At 43.5% G+C, this 24560-nt stretch overlaps 6 protein-coding genes across 6 annotated transcripts; 4 read left to right on the top strand and 2 right to left on the bottom strand.

Annotated features, from left to right (window-relative positions):
- Positions 1–324: 324 nt before the first annotated feature.
- F4813DRAFT_128458 (uncharacterized protein) lies at positions 325–1397 on the top strand. The gene has a single exon (XM_049238684.1). It carries the CDS (start codon positions 564–566, stop codon positions 1125–1127), a length of 564 nt encoding a protein of 187 aa, XP_049098512.1. The 5' UTR covers positions 325–563; the 3' UTR covers positions 1128–1397.
- Positions 1398–2282: 885 nt separating this feature from the next.
- F4813DRAFT_128476 (uncharacterized protein) lies at positions 2283–5236 on the bottom strand. The gene is made up of 4 exons (XM_049238685.1): positions 4258–5236; positions 3637–4192; positions 2764–3579; positions 2283–2705 (listed from the first exon to the last, which is right to left on the bottom strand). Exons 1-4 carry the CDS (start codon positions 4654–4656, stop codon positions 2665–2667), a joined length of 1812 nt encoding a protein of 603 aa, XP_049098513.1. The 5' UTR covers positions 4657–5236; the 3' UTR covers positions 2283–2664.
- Positions 5237–11272: 6036 nt separating this feature from the next.
- Positions 11273–11753, bottom strand: F4813DRAFT_390590 (uncharacterized protein; the record flags this gene model as incomplete). The annotated part of the gene is made up of 3 exons (XM_049247043.1): positions 11273–11340; positions 11375–11567; positions 11649–11753. 3 exons carry the CDS (start codon positions 11751–11753, stop codon positions 11273–11275), a joined length of 366 nt encoding a protein of 121 aa, XP_049098514.1.
- A 3005-nt stretch (positions 11754–14758) lies between these two features.
- F4813DRAFT_128583 (histone H2A.Z) lies at positions 14759–16189 on the top strand. The gene is made up of 3 exons (XM_049238687.1): positions 14759–15161; positions 15623–15754; positions 15874–16189. The coding sequence occupies exons 1-3, from the start codon at positions 15051–15053 to the stop codon at positions 16060–16062; spliced, it is 432 nt and encodes a 143-aa protein (XP_049098515.1). The 5' UTR covers positions 14759–15050; the 3' UTR covers positions 16063–16189.
- A 3433-nt stretch (positions 16190–19622) lies between these two features.
- On the top strand, positions 19623–21682 carry F4813DRAFT_363630 (uncharacterized protein). Its single transcript, XM_049243717.1, has 3 exons — positions 19623–20426; positions 20485–20557; positions 20619–21682. Exons 1-3 carry the CDS (start codon positions 20037–20039, stop codon positions 21044–21046), a joined length of 891 nt encoding a protein of 296 aa, XP_049098516.1. The 5' UTR covers positions 19623–20036; the 3' UTR covers positions 21047–21682.
- Positions 21683–22581: 899 nt separating this feature from the next.
- F4813DRAFT_363631 (uncharacterized protein) lies at positions 22582–24559 on the top strand. The gene has a single exon (XM_049243718.1). It carries the CDS (start codon positions 23107–23109, stop codon positions 24337–24339), a length of 1233 nt encoding a protein of 410 aa, XP_049098517.1. The 5' UTR covers positions 22582–23106; the 3' UTR covers positions 24340–24559.
- The last annotated feature ends 1 nt before the right edge of the window (position 24560 follows it).

A 24560-nucleotide genomic window follows, 5' to 3' on the forward strand; every position in this document is an offset into this window, starting at 1 on the left:
TACTGTTTAGCCGCCGAACATCAATTAAGCACCAAGAACGGTCATTGTCGGATCTCGTCTCTGATTGGACGATGCACGACATGTCCTCTGACCTTCTAGGATGGCTGGATGGTAAGAAGCCCCAATTGGATAAACAGAGCCCAGTTTCCAGGTTTGCAGCAGGGATAGTTTTTATTCTCCGAGCTTATTGATTTGTGTGACGAACCCGTGCATCGCTGTTAGCCAGGGGCTATGAGGCTAGCGACGAGGTGAGATGAGGAGGCGAAGGGGTCATATCATGGCTCCTGAAGCGATCACGTTGACATTATTTCATACTAGTTCGGCCGATCATCTTTCAGACTGACTTGACCGATCATATAAAAGAGGATAGGAGAGGTATTTAAATATCAGCTACCTTGGTGTATAAGATCATTGATGAAATTTCCTATAACTATACATAAACATTCTCACATCGTACTTACTATTCAACACCGCCAATCTTATAATTCAACTAGCTCAGATTAATTCACAGTATCACCGCGCAGTATAGTTAGTAGTAACTAACATATTCCAATAAACCCAAGATGCGCCCTCAACGAATCCTCACCTCCCTCATCATACCCACCACAGCTGTGAGCCTTCCGACAAGCCCAGCCAACCCGCACACCAGTGAATCTTCACCACCAGCACCGCGCCGCACCGCGCAAACCTGTGGGCTCTACAAATTTGCCGAGGCCCCTATAAACCCACCGGTGTGCTGGGCGTGGTACGCACAAACTTCGCAACCGTCCGACTACTGCGGCGCCAGCACTTTCAAATCCGTCGCCTCTGCCTCATCGCCATCAGCATCCTGGCTTGACTCGTGCGCCTCCCTACGCAACACCCAGCTCATCTCGCCAAGGGACTTCTTCCTGGCGGACTATGCTACTGACAAGTTCAATACGCTCCTCATGTCGGGCGATTGCAGCTTCCAGGTCCAGCCTGCGACACCGCCGTCCAGTGACCAGGTTTATGTTGGAGGCAGTGACGTTGCTGACATCCTCGGGTCCGCCATAGTCGCCAGTCGAAACACGGGTGGAGGTATTGGCGTCGAGGGTAGCATGACCTGCTCACCTGGTATTGTACGCTGGAGGATGGTACCTGTGTAAACGATTAATTCAACTTGCTGATCAAGTGAAGACACCCCCCCTGGGCCTTATTCGATCCACCTTAGCCAGCCTAAAATTCAAAGTGCAAAAGAAAGTACTAAAGCTCAGTAGTATCAGTTTAGAATAATTTCTTCACGGCGCAATATTGACAAATTCAACCTCAATCCTTGTTCATTCTCTTCAACATGGGGCCGGCCACGCGATCCAGTCACGAATGAGACTTTCAACATTGAAAACGATTAAATACTTTTGTATTGCAGCAAAGCGCCTATAGCGAGTGTTTCTCCACGTCCCGTTGACTTTCTTTCCCTATCCAAACCTTTACTATCCTGACCATCTCCTCAATGACAACGTTTCTTCACCGTTAATAGCTATAAATCAATAAACGGGAAATAGTAAGTTGAATTACGCTGAGCCGAGGTCGCGGTGATAGGTGGTTCGAGGAAAGCGAAAAACCTTAGCACAGCATCGATCGTGTAGCGGGATAACCATATACAAATGCAAATAATTTTATCAGATCTTCCTCTGCTCCGTCTGTCCTCATTCTGTTCTGTCCTCCAGTGAAAACAAATCCTTGCTCAGCAACGAAATTACTCTTGCTGTCTTCGTCTTCGTCGCTTCGTTCGTCATTTCCAATCGCTCCGAAGCTATGCCGGCCTTATCGCCGGGGACGCCCCGTAGATGCTCTTTAGAACAGTAAATTAGTTGGGGATCTCCCAGTCTAGTCGGCCAGCCAGCATCGCGTTGCCATCTAGTGATGTGCATATGCGTCATAACAGCGTAACCATCGTAAAGAGGTCCTCCAGGCTTGACAACCCCCCTCGGAAGCCGTCAAGACCTCAAGACACCTCGGAGGGTATAGGAGTTCGAGTCGTGATGCCGTGAATGGTCGCCCATAAATTGCTGTATGGTGTATTCAGAGATGGTTCATTTGTCGATCATCGTGAAGAGGGTATTGTAAAATGGAACGATGTGCTTCATTGTTCCCCTAGACTTTTTTTTTCGGTTCCATGCAACACTACAACCTTTCACCATCGCAAACTCCATGATATGTATGTTGCTCTTTCCCAATCCAGGACGGCCGGAGAAACTCTGATGGAAGGTGAATAAAACAGTATTCCAAAATCAAATGTCATATTACAAAATATTAGTTCAAAACAACGAGACGGAAAAGAAATTCAAAACGCAATGATGCAGGTCGAACCGTTAATCGAGGTGTAAAAATCGTGCTGCGACAGGGGTTGAAGCATAGCGTCAAATCAATGAAGGGAATAAGTCTATGTCATAAGTCGTCTCTCGTTGTGTTATGCTTGTGACGGAGATCCAACGCTCGTAGCGAAGGCGTATTGGACAGATGATGGGGTTTGAAAGCGAGGGCTTTTTTTTTATGGCTTTCCAGAAGGTCGTGATGGGAAACTCGGCATTGACATCGCACCAGTAGATGAATAACTGATCGAAGAGTCCGGGGGCTATACAATTGATGGGTTATTGCTATTCCGTACGGCAGCTTCTGACATTAGACGGTAAATAAGCTGGATCAATGGAAGCGCGCAGTACTGCGGCCTGCATCTGATGAATCTGTACGCGGTCTTAGTTAGTAATGGATGGTCTAAGAGTGCTTAACATAAATACTAACCGCTGCCCCTCTGCATGTGTCCACGACTTCGTCCGCCAAAACCTTGACCAGCTTCTCCCCATTCTGGGCCGCGTGGTTGCCTGTCAGGAGCGTTACGGTTTGCCGCTCCATTAGCTCCCGGTCTCTGGCTTCCAATAGCCCCGGGCGTTTCCCTAGCGCGTATGTGAGAGCCGTTCGAATCGTAACCTAGACTCATAGAACTCATGTTTCCCGCTAACAAAGCGTCTGTGCTCGATGTAGCATTTTGACCTGATGTCGGAGTTAAATTGGGCGGCGTGGTCAGCGAATTTTGGGAAAAATCACCATAACGGGCCCCAAGGCCGTTTCCAAGGCCAGCATAGCTCGAACCAGATGGCGCAGGGCTCGGGCTATGCGTGCGCAGGTCTGCGAAACTCTTAGCCGCCCTGAGGTTGTTCGGTATTCCATTGTCCGGACTGCCTGGCAATTCCAACGTAGGACCCTGCCTACCCAGCGCATGATAAGCACTGGAACCTATGCGAGATTCTGTAAAATCGTATGTAGCGGCACGACTTAACCCGCGCCGGTGATCCTCCCAAGAGACATTAGGTAGCTGGCTCTGAGCATGAGCAGGAGGAGAATTCTGCGGCCGCTTCATGATTTGAATCTGCCTTCGATCAGCTTCCCCGACGGACCTGTGCTCCAAACCCATGTTATGAGCGAGAATATGTATCTGTCGGCGCTGTTCGGGGGCAACATCCGGCGAGAAGATATGAACCTCACGAGACGGGTCATTTTTAAACAGGGTCAACTGTGTATAAAATTCCAGAGTTGCAGGATCATTCAAATCGACGTCGCCTACAAATAAAGAACTTAGTAATAATATCTTAGATGAGAAGTGCGTGGGAAACTCACGTAAAGGCGAATTACTTGGCTGCTTGTTGACGCTGACACCAAGAGCCTGCAAAGCGCTCTGCTGGTGCATAGGAAGCGGCGCTCGATGCTGTTCTTCGAGCTGACCTCGTTTCTCACGCTTCTCACGATCAATCCTATCACGCTCATCCTGCGGTAGCATTTTTTTATATTCAACCCGCAACTTGCGACCCATAACTTCCAATCCATTCATCTTTTGAATTACAATAGCAGTATCATCAGCTGTCGAGAAGTTAGCAAAGGCCAACCCTCTGAATACGCCCTTGTCGAAATGATAATTGAAAGCGTATGGTTGCGGGAGATTCATGGAAGCCATGAGGCCTTGGAGAATCTCCTTTCGACATTGGAACTGTATGTTCTTTATCACGATAGCGGTAGGAATAAGTTGCTCGGAATCGGACGCGCCGGGAGTGGCCATCATCCCTCGAGAATCCGCAACAGCGCCAGCCATATCATGTTCGTTTCCGTTCATCGACATACTTGGATCGTACAGCTGAGACATCGAATGAACGCCCAGTCCGGATTGATCAGTCCACGTCTGGAAGAGAATCTTCGATCAGTAAAGTTCTCATCATTTTTAATGTACGCGAAAGGGGCACTCACCGTAGGCAGAGCGGCTCGCCGATTTACAGCCCTCACCGCTAACCTACCGTTTCCATTCATGGGGCCGTTCATGGTGGCTACTCCGCCATTATAGCCCCACGTTTGGCTATTTTCTAACATGTAACCTGATTGCATTGCGCTTGGTGCAACGCGATCAAATCTCGATAAAGATTCATAACCCGCGCCGCCGATACGGTCATCGTGCCCGTACATCGAACCAGATGTCATTTGCTGACCAAGAGATTCGAGAGGTCTTTGACCCGATCGGTTACCCCCCAGGCCCGAGGGTAGGCCAACAGTAGCATAACCTTGTCTTGTCGACCCAGGCGACCTGTTCGCTGTCGTGGGATAATCGTAATACATCTCGTGTTGTTGTTGTTGTTGTTGTTGTTGATTCATGATTGCCACAATAGTATTGAGGGCTGGTGCAGCTGCTGTGGGGAGCCAGCAGGCTGCAGCTCCCTTTCTACACGTATATAAACGGGCGGAAACGCCTAGTTGAGTTCTGTGTCAGAGCTCAGGACCTCTGCCTTTAGTCTCCGAGAAAAGAACGAGCACAAAACAAAGCGCCGTCGTGGGAACCGTACTCCTTTGCAGAGACGAGGATTGCTCGTGCGTAAAAATCGATAGGAAGATAAATAGGGTCGGTCGAAGGGGCAGCGACGGTTATGGCTGGTTGGCTGAAAAGTTAGGCAGGATTGGCTGTGCAGTAGAAATGCAAGAAGCCGAAACGAAGATTAGGTCGGGTAGTATGCCGTCACGCAGCTCAAATACCGAATAGCTAACTCCTGAGAGCCAGGTCGCCAAATCTCCCTATATATGATAGGTCCTAAACCTCTAGAAAGGGGACTCAGGCCTGTCCTGATGTTGATGCGGTGGAGAAGAAAATTGGCCTGCAGCAGAAGCAGGTTGCAAAAAAGGCGGCGAAGAAATGCGGGCTTGACCGCAGGGACCCCCCAACCTAGGTAAGTTAGGATTTTCTTTTCCTTGACTTTAATTTTTAATTTTTACTTTCCTCCTAGCCCACCAGATAAACCAAGGGCTAACCTGGGATTTCAGAGGATGACAGCAGTACCCTCCAAAAACTCTACTCGTTCTGGCTGCAAGGTTTCGTCGCAAAAGTATAACGAGTAATAATATATGGCCAGATAAGTAAGTTTATAGCGATCAGGTAGCAGAGAGAAATAGTAGGTAGTGGCAGTGTTTGCACGCGACGCGCGAAGAGTTTAGGTCCAATAAACCGACTTTCCAAGTTGGCTATTTAGGGGGGTAGTAGAAAAGTAAGCAAGGGTATGAGGATACGTAAGGCGTGATGGATCAACCGGGGAACCTCTCGCGGTCCAGGGGTGACAGCTAGAGGCCTCGGCGGAAGGAATAGGTAGGTAGCGATAAGATTGGATAGTTGACCGAAGTAGAACTGAAGCCGGTGCCTATTAAGTTGAGACGGAGAGATATTGTAATATGTAATAGTTGGTCGAAGGGCGGAAGAAAGCTATCAGCTTTGGAATTGCCCACAAGTAACAAGTAGGTAACCAGTGTAATAAGTTTTGGGGCTACTCTTAAGTGGCTGTTAAAATCAGGGTGTAGCTGAATGAGATGCAAGCAAGACAAAGACTGAGAGACCAATCAGAGCCCGAGGAGAGAGTGAGGAGGTACCACCCGGAGGAGGCCGCGGGATAGATGATGGCGAAAGGAGAAGGGAAAAGAGAAGGGGAATGGATTATGGCAATACGCCTTAGAAGACAGCGAGGACCATCGGATAGATAATATGATGAGTTATTAGGTAGTATTGTAGATTTTCGAGAAGACGAAAAATATGTCCAGCTAGAATTTTTCTTCCAGAGCAAGGCATGGAAACTTGGCACTCGAGAAGATCCCAGGGGCGATGGGGGGCTAATAGGGTAGAAGGTGGATCGCGGATGGTTGATGGAAAAAAAAAAAACAATGCCAGAAGCTCAGAAGGAAATTATTGGCTTAGCGGTGATAAGGAGTATGTACCGTGCTTGCGCTTCATGCTATCAATTTGCGCTGCCAGTTTAGGGGCTTAAAGGGGAAAAGTCTCGCTAGGCAGGTTACGAAGTACGAGGTAGGTACGTAAACATGTGTATATAGGTAAAATTAAATAAATCATATACTGTGCTCGGAGCTTAAATTGGCCTATTCCTCGGAACGCTTAGGCCATCCTCAAAACCCCTAAGTCTACCAATGCGCACAGTGTAGCGCAAGATCACTATACACCGTATATTAGCATCACCTACATGCACTAGTGCACTATGTACCTAACACATACATACATACCTACCTAGGTAGGTAAGGTACCTAAGCCCTAAAGTGGCAGGCATAGAAATGTGCCTACCTTGGATCAACCCTCATCAACAATCATCGTCATCATCATCATCATCAACAACATCAAGTCCGAACAGAGCATCGAATATCTCCACGGTTAACATCCAGTCTATGCATAATGGCATCTAAAATAACGAATCTATACATATGTTGAGTATTCAACAGAGATTCCTATATCGTTACTCGTTACCAGCTACCAGTTGCCAGTAGTCAAACTCGCTGCCGGATCCGAGACAGATACCTGCCTCACTTATACACAGTATCACCAGCATTGCTCCCCTAGCCCACCTAAGCTATGTACATATGTGGCCCCGTATGGACACATTTTATCTGGGTAGCTTATTAATATCAGACCGGTTTATTACAAGTCCAGACAACCCATCTGAGAAGGCCCTGCTCCTAGATAATCGGCCATCTTGCGGGTCTTATCACGGGACAAGGCTACCGAGCAAGATACAAATTAGAAGCCTCGTGAACATTCGCATCACACCCTCTTTATCAACCGCTCCGCTTTTCGACACAACGTCAAGTGACCTTTTCATCTTGCTCTCTCAGCACATATAGAGCACATATACATAGAGCACATAGATGCCGCAGTTATCTATGTATTAATCGCGGTAGTTTGGTCGCATTTGCATAGTTTGCAAGGGGCTGTGCAATGCTACTCCGAATAGTTGGGCTCTACATACGGCCGCCATATAGGTAATCAAAGGCGTAAAACATGCATGCATGGCGTCGAGATCATACAGATCCCCAAAACGGCGGCTACAAAGGGACAAAGACGACACCAATAGTCTTCTCTTTTTTCCCCAGTGGTACGATATTGAGATTAGCGAGCAAATATTTTTGCACCAGACCCAGCTACAGGCCTTTCTTCTATCCAGTCCTTTCGATCTCTCTAAAGGTTCAAAGTACTACTTATTATTTACCTACTCAGGTAGATACGGATCCGTACATTTGATTCATTTCCTAATATCTTGGTTGGGGTTCTATCCTACGAGAATAATTCCAGAAACGCCAACCGGATCAGATTAACGTTACAGCCCAACTTTTAACATATTAAACCCTGGCAGATGTTGAATCTATGTGCTCCCTTATGACCCTGTATCTGGTGATGGAATGTGCCTGATGCACCTATTTCATGTAGATCACAAGCACTGCATTGCATGGCCGCTGATCAGAAATACGTACAGTCAGTACCTAACCTACCTACACGCGCAACATGCAGCGGATGTCACCATTCAAGTTCTTTAAATACGTAATCCCACCATAGCAGCTTCTCCCCGCGCGTTAACAAAATGGGATCTCATTTCAGTCCAATCTTATGCGGACAGCAATGCCCAATTTTACCTATCGAGCCGCATACCGCCCATCCTATTTGCTCAAATAAACAAGGCTCTATTCTGCTTCGTATGTATGTATAACTAAGACTTATGTAGAACAAGTAAATGTCCCCATCGTCCTGCTTCCATGGTATTGGCATCCTTCGATATCCACGGTAGGTATTCCTCGGCCTATCAACTCTCCAGCCTACCGGCTCGTCTGTGCGTTCACATACCCAGTTCCCAGGGTTCGTTCTAAGATCAGATCGCAAAATGGCCCCAACCTCCCCTGTTGAACCCCTAAGGATTCGAAATGATCGTTCACCGTGGCCAGCGAATCAGAGGCAGTTCTACGTCTGTTTCGAGAAAATCGAGGCAACCCTCAATGGGACCTAGAATCTTGGCACATTCTGGAATTCATCCCCATCCATTACAACAATCCTCAGTTACGTAGGTTTTCTCCTTTACCAGGTCTGCGTCATTTCTTTTCTTACCCATCACAGCCTCTTTACTCCTTAGTTTTCTTACCCAATGTCACATCAATGACGTTCTAAATCTCTTAGCAGTCGTTGGTAGGTTAATTACGGCACGTCTTCCTCTGATACGATTTCCCGGTTACTACAACTGGCCATAAAGGTCTACCCATGCCGCACTCCAATAGATCAATCAGTTGCTCCGCCCCAAGTCCGTTTGGCCTGCGGAAGACTAACAGGTAACGGAAGTTGCTCCGTAAGGTGAAAAAAGGAATTTATCCCAAGAACAGCAGCACGATTTGCCATGCCTATCCAAGACATGAGTAAGGCCGGTTCCCATCGAGTTGGATGCAGCTCTAAGATATTGCTGCAGAAACGATCAGTGATTAATAATAGCCAGTTTTCTTTACTGTCAACGTACAACAACCGTGTTTTGTGTCCGTATGGATAACTGGCAAGTTAAACGTGGTGCCGAGACGCCGCCCCTGAATGTATTGATAAGTGGAACAGCTTCAGTATCGACACCTAGGATATTTAAGTGATCAAGAGTAAATGCAGTTATGTTACGCCCTGCTTGTCAATGCCGTAATACGATAGTACCAACAAGGATCACACATATGTTGGGTATGTAGTCAAGATGTTATCAAATTTGATAGTCCCGTTTCTTAGTCTCAGTGGGGGAAACACTAAGCTTTGTGTCTCGGGAGCTGACAGCGCGAAAATAGCGTCGAGTCAGTCATCCAATCGGCAAGTTCCCATACTCTTTCTTTCCCCTCTCGTTTTTAAAGGGATTCCCACGATAAATGGGCTGCATAAACTTACATCGACGTTCAAAATGATATCGTCACGGCAGGGAGAATTTCTAACTTGCCACGTTCTATACATGGATTGCTACAAAGGACTTCCTCTTGGACTGAGGTCTCCTATAGGAGCGGGACACAAGATAAATACTTCTTCAGAAATTTCTTTGCCAAGGCAATAAAACGTTCTTACTCATATCTTAAATCGTCTGTCGTGATCCAGGTTAGTGAATACTCCAACAAGGTGAGACCCCTTTTCATGTGCTACCAGATTGACATCAATACACTCTCATTCCAAAGCAATCTCGCGGAAAACGGGTTCCTCCACCAAGACGAGCTAAACATATTAACATATACCGTGCCGCTATCTATCTCATAGCTACCCTTTCATGGTATAGAACCATTAATTAGTTACCACATTATTTTATAGAAATGCTACCCAACTATCGCGAATATTTACTTGATTCAGAGACTAGTCTGCAATACCATCTGTCGGGGTTTTCCATAACCCCTGATCAAAATTATAGGGCGCAGGAAGCTACCAAGACGATTTTTCAGATTCATTGTAAAATGCTGGCATGAGGTAAGGAACTAAACTTTAAATCCGGGAGGTAAGGAAGCATAATTGATAGGGTCTCGTTAAAAACAAATGAGTGATAGACCTTAATACACATAACTAGAATCCATTAAAACTTAAACCTATGTAATGCCTATTTTAAATGTCGAACAAGCTACAAAGTTACCACTATCTTCTAATTGTTCAATTTAGGTTTAACACCAATACTTCTAACATTAGTCTTATGTATACAAAGGCTTATGATTACCTTAGATATGTCTAGCCTTAGGACATTGAGTCGTTTCTGCGTATAAGCACTCTATGGCGTAGCTACATGATGACACTACACTAGTTAGGAATATCCCCGGTGTACCAAGCTTCTTAGGGTTAAGGAGCACAGCCCACTACTATGTACATGCACCTCACGGGTCGTACATTCTAGTAACTTACCTGATGACAAACTCATTCCTCAATTTTAAAAATAGATGCTCCAATTACTTCACGGCGAACGAATAAACCTTCGGCAATACGTTAATAGGGACTATTGTGTTCGAGTTCATTAATTCAGGCGAAACCAAAAGCCCCAAGCTAAACTCTGGCAAACAACATCTAACCTAATCAAATGCAATATGCAGAGGTAGCCTAAGGTTCTAAAACATATCTGGAATCCAGCTTATTCAAATATCTAGCGATAAAATAGGTAAAAGTTTTGTTCATCCTCCAACCTTGTTGAATGTAATGTCTCTAGCTGTCCTACTTAATGGATCGGTGACGGATTCTCTCCGCGCATGGAGAGACACAGCAGGATCTGAATAGGCATCTTGCATTCGCAGCCGGTAGCACATTCAACATTAGCTTCAAGCATGATGCCTAGGTACTTTTATATCCAATTGGCGATGTCTGTACAACTCCAAGTCGCCGTTCAAATGAACAAAAATCGTTACTTCCTACCCAATCCTAAGCCATACACTAGCCAGCTACATTCGCAAAGTTCGTTATGTTGAATTCTGTTAGTTACTTTAACAATTACTATAAACGAAGGCTAATAAGGACAATAGAACAAAACTATGCGACCCCGACATTTAGAACCCTCACTGTAATATCATTTCATAAAGGAATGACAAGAGTCAGTTGGCCACACCAAACTACGAATTAAATATCCAACCCCGCAAGTCCGATCGTAGGTTACTTCCTTACTTCTACGGAAAAGGTAGGCAGACTTTCTGACCTCTCCTTCAAATTGTACACGATCCACACAGAAGATTCTACAGCTATTGAAGACTATATCTTATCAAATAACCCAGCCATCTTCATCCCCATCCTTGCTAGATTTCACGATGGTACAAACCGACACGCTCTCGAATCCAGGGTTGTCCCACTATTCTCCCGAGTAGCCTACTATAAAGTAGAGTCTATAACAGCAACTCTTACCCTCGGCACTCTCCAGGCACGTCAAAAAGCACATCGTTCCGGTAACGAAGTCATGATTGAGCCTTTGAGCCTATGGGCGCGTACATTCTACACTTGGATAAGACTCCGTTTGATGTCTATAGGGTTAAACGAAGTGCCACCATCGGAGGATCTACCTAGTCATATTAACGAACAGGAAGTCAAACTTACTGATGCGAGGAGGCGTAGGTGAACTTGGGTCTAGGAACCCGGTTAGCCGTAGGTCGTGCAGCTTGTTGTTTCTGTCCCGCGCCGCACTGTACAGCAGCTGGCCGCCCCGCAAGCTGGCCATGGGCGCGGGTGACGAATCATCCACCGCGACTATGCTACTTGACGGCGTGTCGGCCTGTGGGGGAAATTTGACCTACTTATTGTTAGGGGTCAATCCCTTATCCAAAAAGATAGTACAAGTGAAGCCATCAGTGTCATCAGCGGTGCTATCCACATTGACAAGCACAGCTCTCGAGGAAAGAACTGGAGCTATCGTAACAGCAAGGTTGTTCAAAAACATCATGACTATAGGCGTATGAAGAACTAAGGTATAAGCCATGGTCGTGAGTAGTTCTTGAGTAATTTGCTTATACTGGATGCGCGACTAGACAATCACCAACATCATTTTGTCCAAACTATTGGAGGGCTTTATCTCCACTAAGATTTGTTTGCATTTGCAACCTTACTATTTCAACCGTAACGGCGCCAATAGGATTACCATGCCACAAAAATTTTGTCCTGGAGCTAGCTTTCTTTGGTCTAATCATAACGACGGCAGGATCGGCCTTGTTACTTGGGATGAGGTGGCTATCAACAACGATGTTAGTAAGACCACCTAAGCTACACGCGAGGTGCATTGTGTACGGCTCTAGAGTAAACTTAAATGCATGTTGCCAAACATAGATCCGTACAGACTTTCAGTGAATAATCCTAGTCTACGCTCATACTAGTTTACGCTCATAAGGAAAGTACTACTTAAAAGTTGGCTATTCTAGTCCTGATCGCCTAGGTCAAGCGGTACAAACTGCTATAAAATTAGAGATCTTTAATTTCGAAACCGGGTTTTTAAGTCGAAACACCCTTACTGGGGCCACCCTAGTAGGGGCTACCCATTTCCCATACAAAATTAACGATTTTGCATATTTATATTTAATTTAAGAAAATAGATAAAAATGTACGGTTTGTAATTTTAAATAGAGTATTATATTTTTATTATATATAAAAATTAAAAAAACGTTAGGGTTAATATTTGTGGTGAAATGAGTATAAGAGTATATATTAATAGTTATATATACAAATTTATATGTAAAGCTGTTAAGGGATATTATTGTTTATAATTTTACCAATTAATATATTATAAATGTAAAATGTATATTGTTAAATACGTAATATTTTAATATAACTTTTATATTTAAAACTAAATATATAACTTATTTATTCAAAAAGTTATAAACGTTTATAAGGTTTTATAATAATTTAATAAAATTCTTATATAAAATTAAATATTAAACTTTTTAAATAAATAGGTTATATATTTAGTTTTAAATATAAAAGTTGTATTAAAATATTACGTATTTAACGATATATATTTTATATTTATAATATATTAATTGGTAAAATTATAAGTAATAATATTCCTTAATAGCTTTATATATAAATTTGTATATATAACTATTAATATATACTCTTATACTTATTTCATTACAAATATTAACCCTAACGTTTTTTTAATTTTTATATATAATAAGAATATAATACTCTATTTAAAATTATAGACTGTACATTTTTATCTATTTTCTTGAATTAAATATAAATATGCGAAATCGTTGATTTTGTATGGGAAATGGGTGGCCTCTACTAGGGTGGCCCTAGTAAGGGTGTTTTGATTTATATGATATTTGTAACATTTAACATCGCTCATTTCGAGCAACTATTTGTAGTTTATGTAGTTACGGGTTAAAGCAAATGTTATGGAAAGTGTTAACTATCCTATGTTTCTTATCACTCTTAGATATTGGGCGCCCAGTCACTCAAATATATGTTATACTAGAAGTCACTGTTGATAATGAAGTTACCTAGCTGCACTCTGTTGTATCCAATAGTAGTCCTTTCTACTCGGTTTAGCATCTATAACAGATACCATCCGAAAAGAAGCTAGCACGACAGCACATAATGAGGATTTCAGAGAATGTCAGTGACCAATATCAATTCGCTAGAGACAACCCATAATTCATATGTAGAAGTCGTTGTATTTTGTATAAGTACATGTAAATTGTTGCTAAATGCAACGAAGATTATATCAGTAAGCTTCGGTGGCAAGCATTAAAATTATCGAAAACCTACGGGAAAGGGCCAGAGCTAGCCGTCAGGTATTATTTTGCCGCAATGGGGAAACCTGAAGTCTCGAAAATTCGTAGCCGTGCTAACTAATAACCTTCGCACATTACCATAGATAAATTCTTACCGCTTAGCTATCGTAACATAGATACCTAGGTAGGTAGCATTTACTTCTGCTCAGGCCTCAAGCTGTAGAATTGGGTTCTTTTTCTTCCTTGTTCTCTCCCCCTTTATACATCGTTTCCCCTTTTACACGTGAGGGCCCTTCTCCCTTTGTCATTTGAAAATGTAACTAATTAAATTTGAGATTTGTCTATAGTGTAGCCTTCTAATCCCATATGTAAAGAGTTAGATGTATAGTATTTCCGAAAGAATAATGCTATAGAATTCTCTTTGAGATTATTTAAAAGTTGCATTTATACATAACTAGCATTTATAGGCATATCAGAGGTTCAATGGTGTAACAGGTGGGTTGGTACATAGATACTTCCAAAGTTACCTATAAAAAAAAGATCATGTGGCTGTGGAGTAATGCAAGCCACACTGCTTCGGCTGATGGGATTCCACCTAGATTGACGTATGTAGATCTTCATCCAAACGACCACAGCTAATCTACATATCAAAGTCTACCTTTTTATGCGAGATCCTTTTTGTGCAGCACTTCCCCATTTGCTTTGAACTACCTCGAATCTAGAGTCTTAATCGCCTACTTTAATCTGAAGCATCGAAATGGCACCAACGCAGTTTAAAATGCGGCATGTATGCTGCCGTCGCTCTTCGTCAAACTTCATGCCGCCATCCCCTTGACTACCTAACCTTGCTGGCCTACCGCAAGTAATTGATGTCTCGTCACATTCACACCTCTCAACTCCTGGTGGCTTATAATCGTTTGAATAATGTGAGTAAATCAACGAAGTTAATACTACTCTTTTTTTTTTTACTTCTCGGTCTGCATTAGTTGGTGTAAGCACTCTTCTGATATCTTCCCCGGCATTCATCAAGACGACTCTCTCCTCTGGACAAGCGGCTGATAATGATAGCCGGAGATTTACCGGCAGTTACATCGTAGCTGGATGAGGCTTAGTGTCACGGGAAAGCTAGGCGCTATGAGGTGGGGTCATTTTCTATCTTTGGGGCTTCCAGAAGCAAGATTTGATGCCTACCTCAGTGCCTTTAGTGCCCATAACGCAGCCTAACCAACTGTAATAGAGCATTGAGTCAATCCAAATAGGCAAGCAGCAGCAGCCTACAGGCAACTCACATCGTTCCTTTCCGCCTACGATATAGCCCGCCCCTTCCAACAACACTGCGCCGCCTCTCGATTTTCCAGCGCCTCCGACCCAAATGCAAGAATAAAAAAACACAAACAACGAAAACAATTTTCACCGACAAACAAACCCGACGCGAAAGTTCAACTATCCACCCCAAAACCGACACCATCTTTTATTCGTCGCGCCGAAACCCGTTCGATTTTATTAACACTAGCAAAATATTGATTTCGCGCACATTAGTATAAACAATGGCTGGTGGAAAAGGCAAATCATCTGGCGGCAAGAGTTCGGGTGGGAAGACCTCGGCTGCTGAAGCTCCCAAGAAGCAGCAGAGCCACTCTGCTCGTGCTGGACTTCAGGTAAGATGCTATTTTGTTATATACCATTGATGCATCGCGATCATTTTCACTGGTCTGGCATGTTGAGATGCCTGTCTCCGCAACATCGAGATCCCGTCGATATCGCCGCGTACCCCTCGATTCGCAGAATGACGCGCACCTCTTTCTACACAACACGTACTGTCCAACCGCTCGGGACTGTATCACAATGACCAGTTTCAGTCCCGGCCATAGATGGAGCTGTGCGGATGTCACTGGGCCGATGATATTTTTCGTCTTCATCTCATTACGTGTGTATACCAGACTCATCGAAAACACTCGCGGGCATGCAATGCGATGCGATGCGATATTGACACTATCCTTTTTCTTAAAATGCAGTGGTACCTTCGCTTTTGTTTGGTCCACATCTACAATCGTGCTTTTTTAATCATGATAAAGATATATTGCTCTTGTGATCGAGTTTTGCTAACAGAACGTCATAGTTCCCCTGTGGTCGTGTTAAGCGTTTCTTGAAGCAAAACACACAGAACAAGATGCGCGTTGGTGCCAAGGCTGCCGTCTATGTTACAGCCGTTCTCGAGTATCTGACTGCCGAAGTCCTTGAGCTCGCAGGCGTGAGTCATCCTCTTTGTTTTCCCTGTGCCACATTGCCATTATACTTGCATGAACTCTGCCTCGTTTCTGGTTCCACAGGCTACCATATGGGATAGAAGCTGACTATTACTCCTCGTAGAATGCCGCCAAAGACCTGAAGGTTAAGCGTATTACTCCTCGTCATCTCCAACTCGCCATCCGCGGTGACGAAGAACTGGACACGCTGATTCGCGCAACTATCGCTTTTGGTGGTGTTCTACCCCACATCAACCGTGCCCTACTACTCAAGGTCGAGCAAAAGAAGAAGAACAAAGCGATCGAAGCATAAGCTGCCCGCGATCTTTGTGGTTTGGAGTTTCCAGTGTATACGCTCTTTCGTTTCTGGGTGTTTCTGTTACGTGGAACGAGATTCTCTGCCTTCGGAGGCAGGAAGCGCGGTCTTGCAACCCTAAGACGGTTGATTACGACGGCATAATTACGGAATTATGACTGCGCTTAGTTTTTTTTTCCCCCGGCTCTGAGTTGGCTGCTTATTATGACATCTCAGGAGATCCGAAGTAGGTCAAAAGCGCTCATTAGGTGATGCTGGCAAGGCGTGTAGCTGGACGTGCTAGCTTTGATGATTCATCCGTAGGGATGGGTTGGGATACCGACTGCTGTGCTAATACTTTGAGGTCTTGCCAAAGGCAGCAAATAATACTACATTGCTTCGATTTGTATAGTACTCTCGGCAGCTTGATATATGACGCGACGTTGTATTCTCATGAGGAACTCTTTATAGCGTGTTCTTCTATCGAAGTTGAAAATATGCTTGACCCCGGGTTTGTACTCGTTATTTGTTCTACGTGACATTCGGAAATCAACATTCGGAAATCACCTTTCCATACTTAATGACTTGGAGGACAACACAAATTGCATCATGTGTTTAAGGACCTCGGACCTTATGTTGTAGAATGTGCCATGGTATATTCACTTTCAACATTGTTCACAGCTACTCTGAAAGGTAGTTACCTCATATGTATAAGGTATGTTAAGTAGAGGTATGTATATATAAGTACAAATAAATAACCTATGGATACTATGGAATAACAGTGCAAGACTGTTGTCGTAATTTTACGTAAGCATTTTTTTTTCTATCACACGTACTACTATACTATTAGGATTCTAAACGATATATCTAGAACAAGAGATACAGTTTCGGCTGTCCATAATGTTACTTTGTATATAAGTACAAGCTACGGTATAATCAAGCCAGTTAGTGCCTTTTTAATTTACACAATAAATAATTTAACAGTCAAGATTTATAACGCAAGATATTTTAAGGCAATACATTATTTTATGTGTTTACACTCCCCGAGAGGGCAAGTTTAACAATTAGGCCAGTTTATTATATTGATTAGGTATGTTTTAGCTTGAAAAATAATGTGTTAGCTTATTCTCATTAATGTATTATAGGTCCTTTTACATGTACAATATCATATCTGCGTATTATATAAAGTGCATTTTTCCTAGCATCAGCTCTTCGTGCTATATGTCTCAACGATCTAGGGGTTTAACAAATACCCTAAGTCAAAGCATATGAGGATTGCACACATTAGTCCATCTAGAACTAGTGATCAAAATGCTGTCTCATACATACTGGTAGTATGTACGTTACTAGGTTACAGGGATATGTGGTTACACGAAAAAACTATAGCTACAGCTTTCCGCCCTAGATTTTTAGTAGCCTAGGGATTCACTAGCTGGAATTTTGTATATCATTTACGATATACTTGCTTTAAGATTGCATCACAGTTTCCTGGACATACAATATTAATTATCGCTTGTTAAATCTTAAGCTAGACATGTGATCTCATCTAAATATAAGTGAAATACCTGCAATATAAATAGTGGCTGTCTCTTTTACAGTAAGAGAACTATCGGGTTATAAGCGTGGCAGAATACGTACCTAGTTAAAATATCTCATCGTAAAAGATTTGCTTTATACCCTGTCACGAATGCTTGAACTTTCTTCAGCTGATATCCCTTGCCCCCACTGGGAACAGCTCCCGGGAACTTCCACGTTGACCGCTGCTTAAGGGGTTTATCCACACTAGATATATTAGGTAGAATTTCATAATCACGAGGCCTACTTTCTGGGATTCTGCATCACTTTATCCGTTTTAGGGTATTTTTAGCACTACTTTGTAAGAACGCTAGTTATTGCTGATGATAATCGTGATAGATGGATAATTTTAAGACCATGTACGACTTTCGCTCTCTTCCCTTTCTTCGAAATCGTGGCGTCGTATAGCTTGAGGAATCGTATGATCGCTCTTATCCAGCCATCATATATGTCAACTCACGCGATCTTTTGCATCACTGAGTGGGATAATGTCAACGAGAGTCTCTGAAATCGCTAAGATCTATAACGTCGATGAAGGTAGTAAATACTTGAACCTGCCTATACAAATATCAAAATACCTAGGTAGGTTAAGTATATACCTAACCTAGAAAACTCAGCTGGCTTGTTCTCTAGGTTACACATGTATCACGGAGAGAAACGACAAATATCATTAAACTTTAAAATATCGAATCAAGTAGATATACCGAATACGACAAGTTATTTACGTAGCAGCAGGCGAAAGGTCCTTGAAAACGTTGAGATATCCTTGAGGTTTAAGTGATTTTAGCTACCCACCTTTCATATCCTTTAAGGGCTTAGAGGCTCTTACTAGCTTTACCAGTTTAGAATTATGTCCACGTATTAATTATATAGGGTTGGGAACGGCTGCATCCGATCGGCGCTGAAACTCGAACTCCTGGTTCTAGAAGGATTTGTGAGATTTTAGTTGATCCATTACCACGGTTAAATTCGACGACTGTCCGAACGTTTGGAAACCAATGAAAGGCGACTATTTGCGGTTACTGATGCCAGGGCAGCTAGGTCATTTCGCGCGGTGAGGAATCATAGTTCTTTGTTATATAGGCACTGATGCTACATGATTCTCTAATGCATCGTGGGAAGAAAAAAATGTAGGGTAGCAAATAAAGCCACGTGGCAGACCTTTGATAAGAGCCTAATACAATTGGGCACTATTATACTACTTTTACGTTACTGGTTTTTTTTTGGGAGTGTGGTTTTTTTTCGCTTGAATTAGGCGAGTGTGGTTAAGAACTGTTTTCCTGCTACCGTCCAAGCTTTCTGACAAAGCACTAGGAAATAACCCGCGATGAGGTAATTAAGAGCTTCCTGGGAAGCGAAATGATGATGTCTTTTGCTTTTTAATATACCCTTGTCTACATATGGTGTGCCTGTCCTTGTCCGGGGCTGGGTGTCTACACTACAGATATACTAGGTTACATAAATGCCTGCAAGACGATCAGCACCTGGCGGTCAGTCAAAAAGTGCTGTGCATACCTAGGTACCTATTTTTTTTTGGCTATAGTTGGTTAGTTTAGTCAATAACTCTTTTAAGCTTATTTAAGCGAATGGCGCCTCTTATAGTTTAAGGTTGCATGCATTTGCTTAATTGAAATTTGCTTTTATAATCGGTATGTAGGTAGGTAGTTAAGCTTATTCTTATTTTCTCTCTTTCAAACCACTGGGGTAAGATCGTGAGATTATTTAACAGGTATTACCTACCTAAGTACCGGGTGTGGAACATCATCGGCTGAAGCTTTTCGCCATTGTTTTAAGAATCAATTGATGCTATCTGAGACCTGCAGCTGCGCTAACGCAAGACTAACTGGCTTGCACTTTTGACAGTCCCTGGCAGCCCTGGTGGCCCAGTAGCCCTGGTAGTTGGTGCCAGCACTAAGAGGGTCCGCCAACCCAGCACTTGAATACTCTAGGTTAGCAAGTTGTCACATCAAGAAAAACTTGTGGGGACCTCTTGTAGCGATGTGGATAATTCGTGGTCTACATAGTACGTTAACTATAGAATGAATGCAACATATTAAACCTAGGAACCCAGGAACCCAGGAACCCAGTAACTTGTCCCACTGTATATTTATTAGGGCTTTGGGTTTTCTCGTCTCTCCAGTAAACCTCAGACCTCATACTTCTTGATCCGGTTATACTTTAAAAGGGCTAATCTGGCAAGGCAGAGAGTGAGAGAAGTATTATCCAAAGTTGTGCGGGCGGCGAGCTGTGCTTCCTGGTGTATATTTCGCTGTTTAGGATTGGAACCTTTAAAATCTACTTATCTCCACTTCGCTACCATTTCGAAGTCAACTTTGCGTGGGAATCGTTGATAAGACTGTTCCGCTATACTAAGTGGTGAAAAAAAAACCACAGCCAACTTCTTTGCTCTTAGCACGATGGGGACAACCCGAGATCTCCGCGCGGCCCGCTCGAATCAACCCGAATGGATTGAATTTCTGGATAACGAGATCGCTACAACTGACTCGCAAAGCGCCAGGCATGCAGTCGTCAAAATCTTAAAACGAACCATTTTTTCGGCGAGGGGGTGTTCACCTTTAGATGCGGCTCTGCAGATAAATACTTACTATGAGGAAACATATATGGCGGCCAATCCAGCGCTGAAAGACCAAGGTGACAAAGGCATGATCGAGTTCCTTACCGGACTTTACGGAGTTCTCTCCGACTTGGTTTTAATCATACCCTACCACCACGGTTTACAATATGCCATCATTGACTTACTCTTCGAACTTCGAAATCAACCGTCCAAGGAGATCAAGATTGAAGATGTACGCGGGTTCCCTCTATTATACGAATTATTAACCTTTACTAACACCAGTACCGCAGGAGAGCTGCGTTATCTATAATTACGAACCCGTAATCGAAAGCATGATGGTCCAGAAATGGGAAGAGCACTCCCGTATGGACCCAAGAGCTCCCCACAAGCAGCCAGTATCTTGACACGCTAACTTGGCTTATAGCAAAACATGACACTAGACCAGAGGAGCTTGAGAAAAAGTGTGCAGAATGGGTCAACATTTCCGCCTTCATTGCCCGCTGTATCGAAGCTGGTTTTAACGACCATTTCAAAGAAAAATGTCAATTCCCTTGCGTGGACATTCCGAAAGCCCTCGAGGAGGAAAATCCCCCCGGGGTTAGGCGTAGCTGCTTAATAAGAGTGGCAGTGCAGTACATCATGATAGCAGGCCACAAGATATGCCAGCAGAAGATCGGAAAAGCAAAAACTGAAGAACAACAAATGTGGCTCGCAAGGTGGAAGATCTGGGCAGAGAAGTTGCTTCAACTTGCCGAACAAAATGTGCTTGAGCCAGGCCTGACGTCCGAAGCACGAGAAGCCCACGGGACCATGGTGGCATTGCAACCTCACTTGTTCAAGTTTACACGTTAGGTAATGAGATTGCACGAGTCGTTCGGGCGAGTTATTCGCTTCGAGGATTTTGGTTTGTTGATGAGGTGGCTGGACCATGATTTGCTACTTCCTATTTTTTTTTTTTTTTCATATGTCTCCTGTATTTCCACTTTCACCGTGTTTGCTTTAGTGGGCGTTTATGTATTAGATTTCAATTCCCCCTCAGTGGATCAGATTACGTTGGATGGTTGGTACCAGGGCTCGAGCTTTTTCTAGGAGGCGTTTACGAGCGTCTTGTGTACCCAGATTCTTGGCAGTGGCATTATTTATTCGAAGGAGTCTTCACGTTACCGGGGTTTATTCGATATTTCTATCTAGATAGACAACAGATTAGGCGTGGAAGTGGGTAGATTCGCTTGATACGTCGAATTGAAGTAGAAGATCATTTTGAGTACGTAGTGTTCAAGGCGGAGTAGGGCAGTGAACCATGGTGTATGTAACTAGTATGAAAGGTACCTACCTACCTTAGTTATTTCGTCTTTGCCCGTTAGAACTATTCATCCGAAATCAAAGTCTGTTGCAGTTTCATCCTAAGCTTTTATTGAATCGCTATCTGTCTAGTATTATGTTCTGAATATCTACCTAAGGTAGATGATAGGTACACAGACTTCTTAAGATTGTATCGAAATATACTTATTTAAATATTTAAAATGGATACATAGGACTACGAGTAGTAGATATCCTTATTATTAACAAAGCCTCTTTGACATAGTTATCCATTATTGAACGTGTAGATCAACACGTGCTCTACTATAATAATATTTAAACGGTTAGTTAGTTAATTATATTAGATACTAGCTGTTTCATTATTGTATGTCCTTTATGGGGATCAATTAATAGATTGGAATATGTCTACTCGAATTCCAGGGGTACCTTATCGGATTTATAAATCTTTTTCACTTCACACCATTTACAAAATAGTAATCAATATCCTTCTAGTCACTATAACCTCTACCTATAGAGTTCAAGATACGTAATATATATACCTAATATACCATTACCTACAGTATTCTGCTAAAGTATGCTTGTCTAATGTGACTTAAATTATGGCAAATGGAGGTAGTTAAATATTGCGGAGCGCGTGCGTCCTCTATGGGCTATGATAGTTCGGACATGAAGCGTAGGGTGACGTAGAGCCAAGATAGGCCTATGTGTGGTATCAACCTGGCTATTTGTCTGCTAAATCCTTCTACACCTCTAGCCCCCGAACTGTCTTTGTCTTATAGTTAACCCTCGACAGCACCGCCATCCTTCCCCCTTTCCTGCTCCTCTTATTCCGCTTTGTCGCCTGAGTGCTGCTGCTTTACTATCAACGACTAATAGACCTTCCTTGTCTGTCTGATACTTACCCCTTTGTTATTGGTCAATGAGCAACGCACCAAGCTATCACCTCATCAACATCACGCGTATCATCTCTACAAGGAGTGAATGAAAATGCATGTCCTACAAAGGGTGTAAGATAGATTACCGGCGTATATGTCCTTCGGATCTACTAGTGCCTCTACTTTGGGTCGAGTGAGTCAAGCTATATATGAATATAGACCACCTTTGTTGCAAAGATCTAAACAAAGTGGCCATCTCTTGTATAAGTGTATGCTACTTCAATGTAGAACGACGTTTGTAAGATAACTGACTGTATATATTGGATTGGATTCGATTCCAGAATTCCTATTCTAGCACAGTTGATTTCCTTATTCCGATTTCTCTCGTGTTTCTTTTCTAGTTGTGTTGTTCTCTCTGAATCAGTCATTCCTTATTGCACACTCTTTGCTGAGACCCCTAGTCTCATCTAATATCGAAACCAATTACTCTCATTACTATAATATTTTCTTACCACAGACCCTAGAGGTACTGTACAATTCGACGAACCGTCATTGAGTTATTCTTATAAAGTTAGGAAACGCAGATTGGGTATCACTAGTCACTGCTTTTTTGCTGTTCATATTTTGCAAGCAAACAACTCGTCTCACATAATAGCCGTTCAACCAGCCGTCCTAGTATCCTATATAATAAAGCAAAAATAATAAAGGGGAAAAGCCATGCCTTCACGCAGAATCTTGCCGACGCTCTCCATATTTTCAAGGAAGTCCACGACTCCGACAATAGCTCCCACTTCCTCACCATCATCTGATATCCGAAATACTTCTATTCCCTTGACACCGCCTGCTCGCCTACATCTTCGACCCATCTTGCCCTCAACACCAGATGGCATGCCTACACCACCTCCACCTCCTCGGAAACCATTCCCCTGGTTGTGGCAGTGCCACTCATGTGACACTGTCTACCGGATCGGCTGCACTCGCCGCTGTCTTGTCTGTTCTCACGACTATTGCCTCTCAGCAACCACCCCAAAGACACGTAGGGGCAAGAAACGTCGCCGTAGTGGAATGTGTGCTTCTGAGTTCGATTACAACGGGTGGGCAGAATGGGGGGCGTGGCGTCGGAAAGTCCTCGGCATGGAGACTGTCGGCCAGTCAGAAAAGCGCCGTGAGCAGGCCTTCCTCTACGAATCACATAATTGCATGATCGACTGTAACTACCCTTCTGAATGTCATCATGTTAGATATAAGCTACGAGCACAGAGATTCAGGAAGACGTTACTCGAGGCACTTCCAGAGGAACCCCAATCCCCACCAATTGTTGCAAGTGTGCCAATGAGCCCTGACGATGACTTACCTCTGAACGAGGCGAGAGCAGTGCTAGAAGAAGAGGACCAGGGAAACGAGCAGAGAAGCCCGACAAGCCCTAGAAGCCCGCTCGGTGAAATGAGTCTCCCCGAGGATGAATCTGAGCAAAAAGAGGACAAAGTATGGTGGGCCGACACCGAGGATCACGATACAAATATCCAATCTACACAAGAGACTCAGAAGCTTACTGCTGGGCTAGAGGGGCCAGGCGAGGCTAATTCTTCCGCTGCTGGTACTGAAGACTTCAATTCCGAAACTTTATACGCTGCCCTAGCAGAAGACGAAAACATGATGCCTCTTGACCTGGTCGACTACGTCGCAAGCACACGACGCGAATCAAAACAATCTAGTCGAGAACATCCTAAGCATAGCAGTGAATTAACTGTTCGGAATTTTACCGACGCGGATAGGTGCGAAGACTGGGAAGAGTCAACGGATAGTGATTCTGATAGTGGTTCTGTGTCATCCTTACATTCTTCGTCGTCGTCACTTGATGGGGGATGGCTACTGGCTAGTAAGTTTGTGCCTGCTCCCGAGGCTGGCAGTGAACATGACGAGAATATGTCTGGAAAGAAATCAGAATAATCAAGGCAATAGTCGAACCTGGAAGTTCGTTTTTGCAGGATTAGCAGTTTGATATTAGCAACAAGGACTAATATCAGTAATTTCATTCTTACGTAGCGAACATGAGTTTAAATGTATTACATTACATATGAGGACATATGATACCATCTTTATATAGTTACCTACCTAGGTTATGTTATTAATGTTCTTTCGCAGTAATAGAATAGAACCATCTACCATCT

Source organism: Daldinia decipiens (genome assembly GCF_022478715.1).
Source record: "Daldinia decipiens strain CBS 113046 unplaced genomic scaffold F4813scaffold_22, whole genome shotgun sequence".
In the NCBI taxonomy this organism is placed as follows: Eukaryota; Fungi; Ascomycota; class Sordariomycetes; order Xylariales; family Hypoxylaceae; genus Daldinia; species Daldinia decipiens.

What these genes read in the sequence shown, in the direction of transcription:
- F4813DRAFT_128583 (XM_049238687.1), top strand. Translation starts at nt 15,051, where the DNA reads ATGGCTGGTGGAAAAGGCAAATCATCTGGCGGCAAGAGTTCGGGTGGG. An exon ending in CTGCTCGTGCTGGACTTCAG is followed by an intron (nt 15,162 to 15,622) that starts GTAAGATGCTAT and finishes AGAACGTCATAG; the next exon opens with TTCCCCTGTGGTCGTGTTAA. An exon ending in AAGTCCTTGAGCTCGCAGGC is followed by an intron (nt 15,755 to 15,873) that starts GTGAGTCATCCT and finishes TACTCCTCGTAG; the next exon opens with AATGCCGCCAAAGACCTGAA.
- F4813DRAFT_128476 (XM_049238685.1), bottom strand. Translation starts at nt 4,656, where the DNA reads ATGAATCAACAACAACAACAACAACAACAACACGAGATGTATTACGAT. An exon ending in GGCGAGCCGCTCTGCCTACG is followed by an intron (nt 4,193 to 4,257) that starts GTGAGTGCCCCT and finishes ATTCTCTTCCAG; the next exon opens with ACGTGGACTGATCAATCCGG. An exon ending in GCCAAGTAATTCGCCTTTAC is followed by an intron (nt 3,580 to 3,636) that starts GTGAGTTTCCCA and finishes CTTTATTTGTAG; the next exon opens with GCGACGTCGATTTGAATGAT.
- F4813DRAFT_363630 (XM_049243717.1), top strand. Translation starts at nt 20,037, where the DNA reads ATGGGGACAACCCGAGATCTCCGCGCGGCCCGCTCGAATCAACCCGAA. An exon ending in AGGAGATCAAGATTGAAGAT is followed by an intron (nt 20,427 to 20,484) that starts GTACGCGGGTTC and finishes CCAGTACCGCAG; the next exon opens with GAGAGCTGCGTTATCTATAA. An exon ending in GAAATGGGAAGAGCACTCCC is followed by an intron (nt 20,558 to 20,618) that starts GTATGGACCCAA and finishes CTTGGCTTATAG; the next exon opens with CAAAACATGACACTAGACCA.
- F4813DRAFT_363631 (XM_049243718.1), top strand. Translation starts at nt 23,107, where the DNA reads ATGCCTTCACGCAGAATCTTGCCGACGCTCTCCATATTTTCAAGGAAG.
- F4813DRAFT_128458 (XM_049238684.1), top strand. Translation starts at nt 564, where the DNA reads ATGCGCCCTCAACGAATCCTCACCTCCCTCATCATACCCACCACAGCT.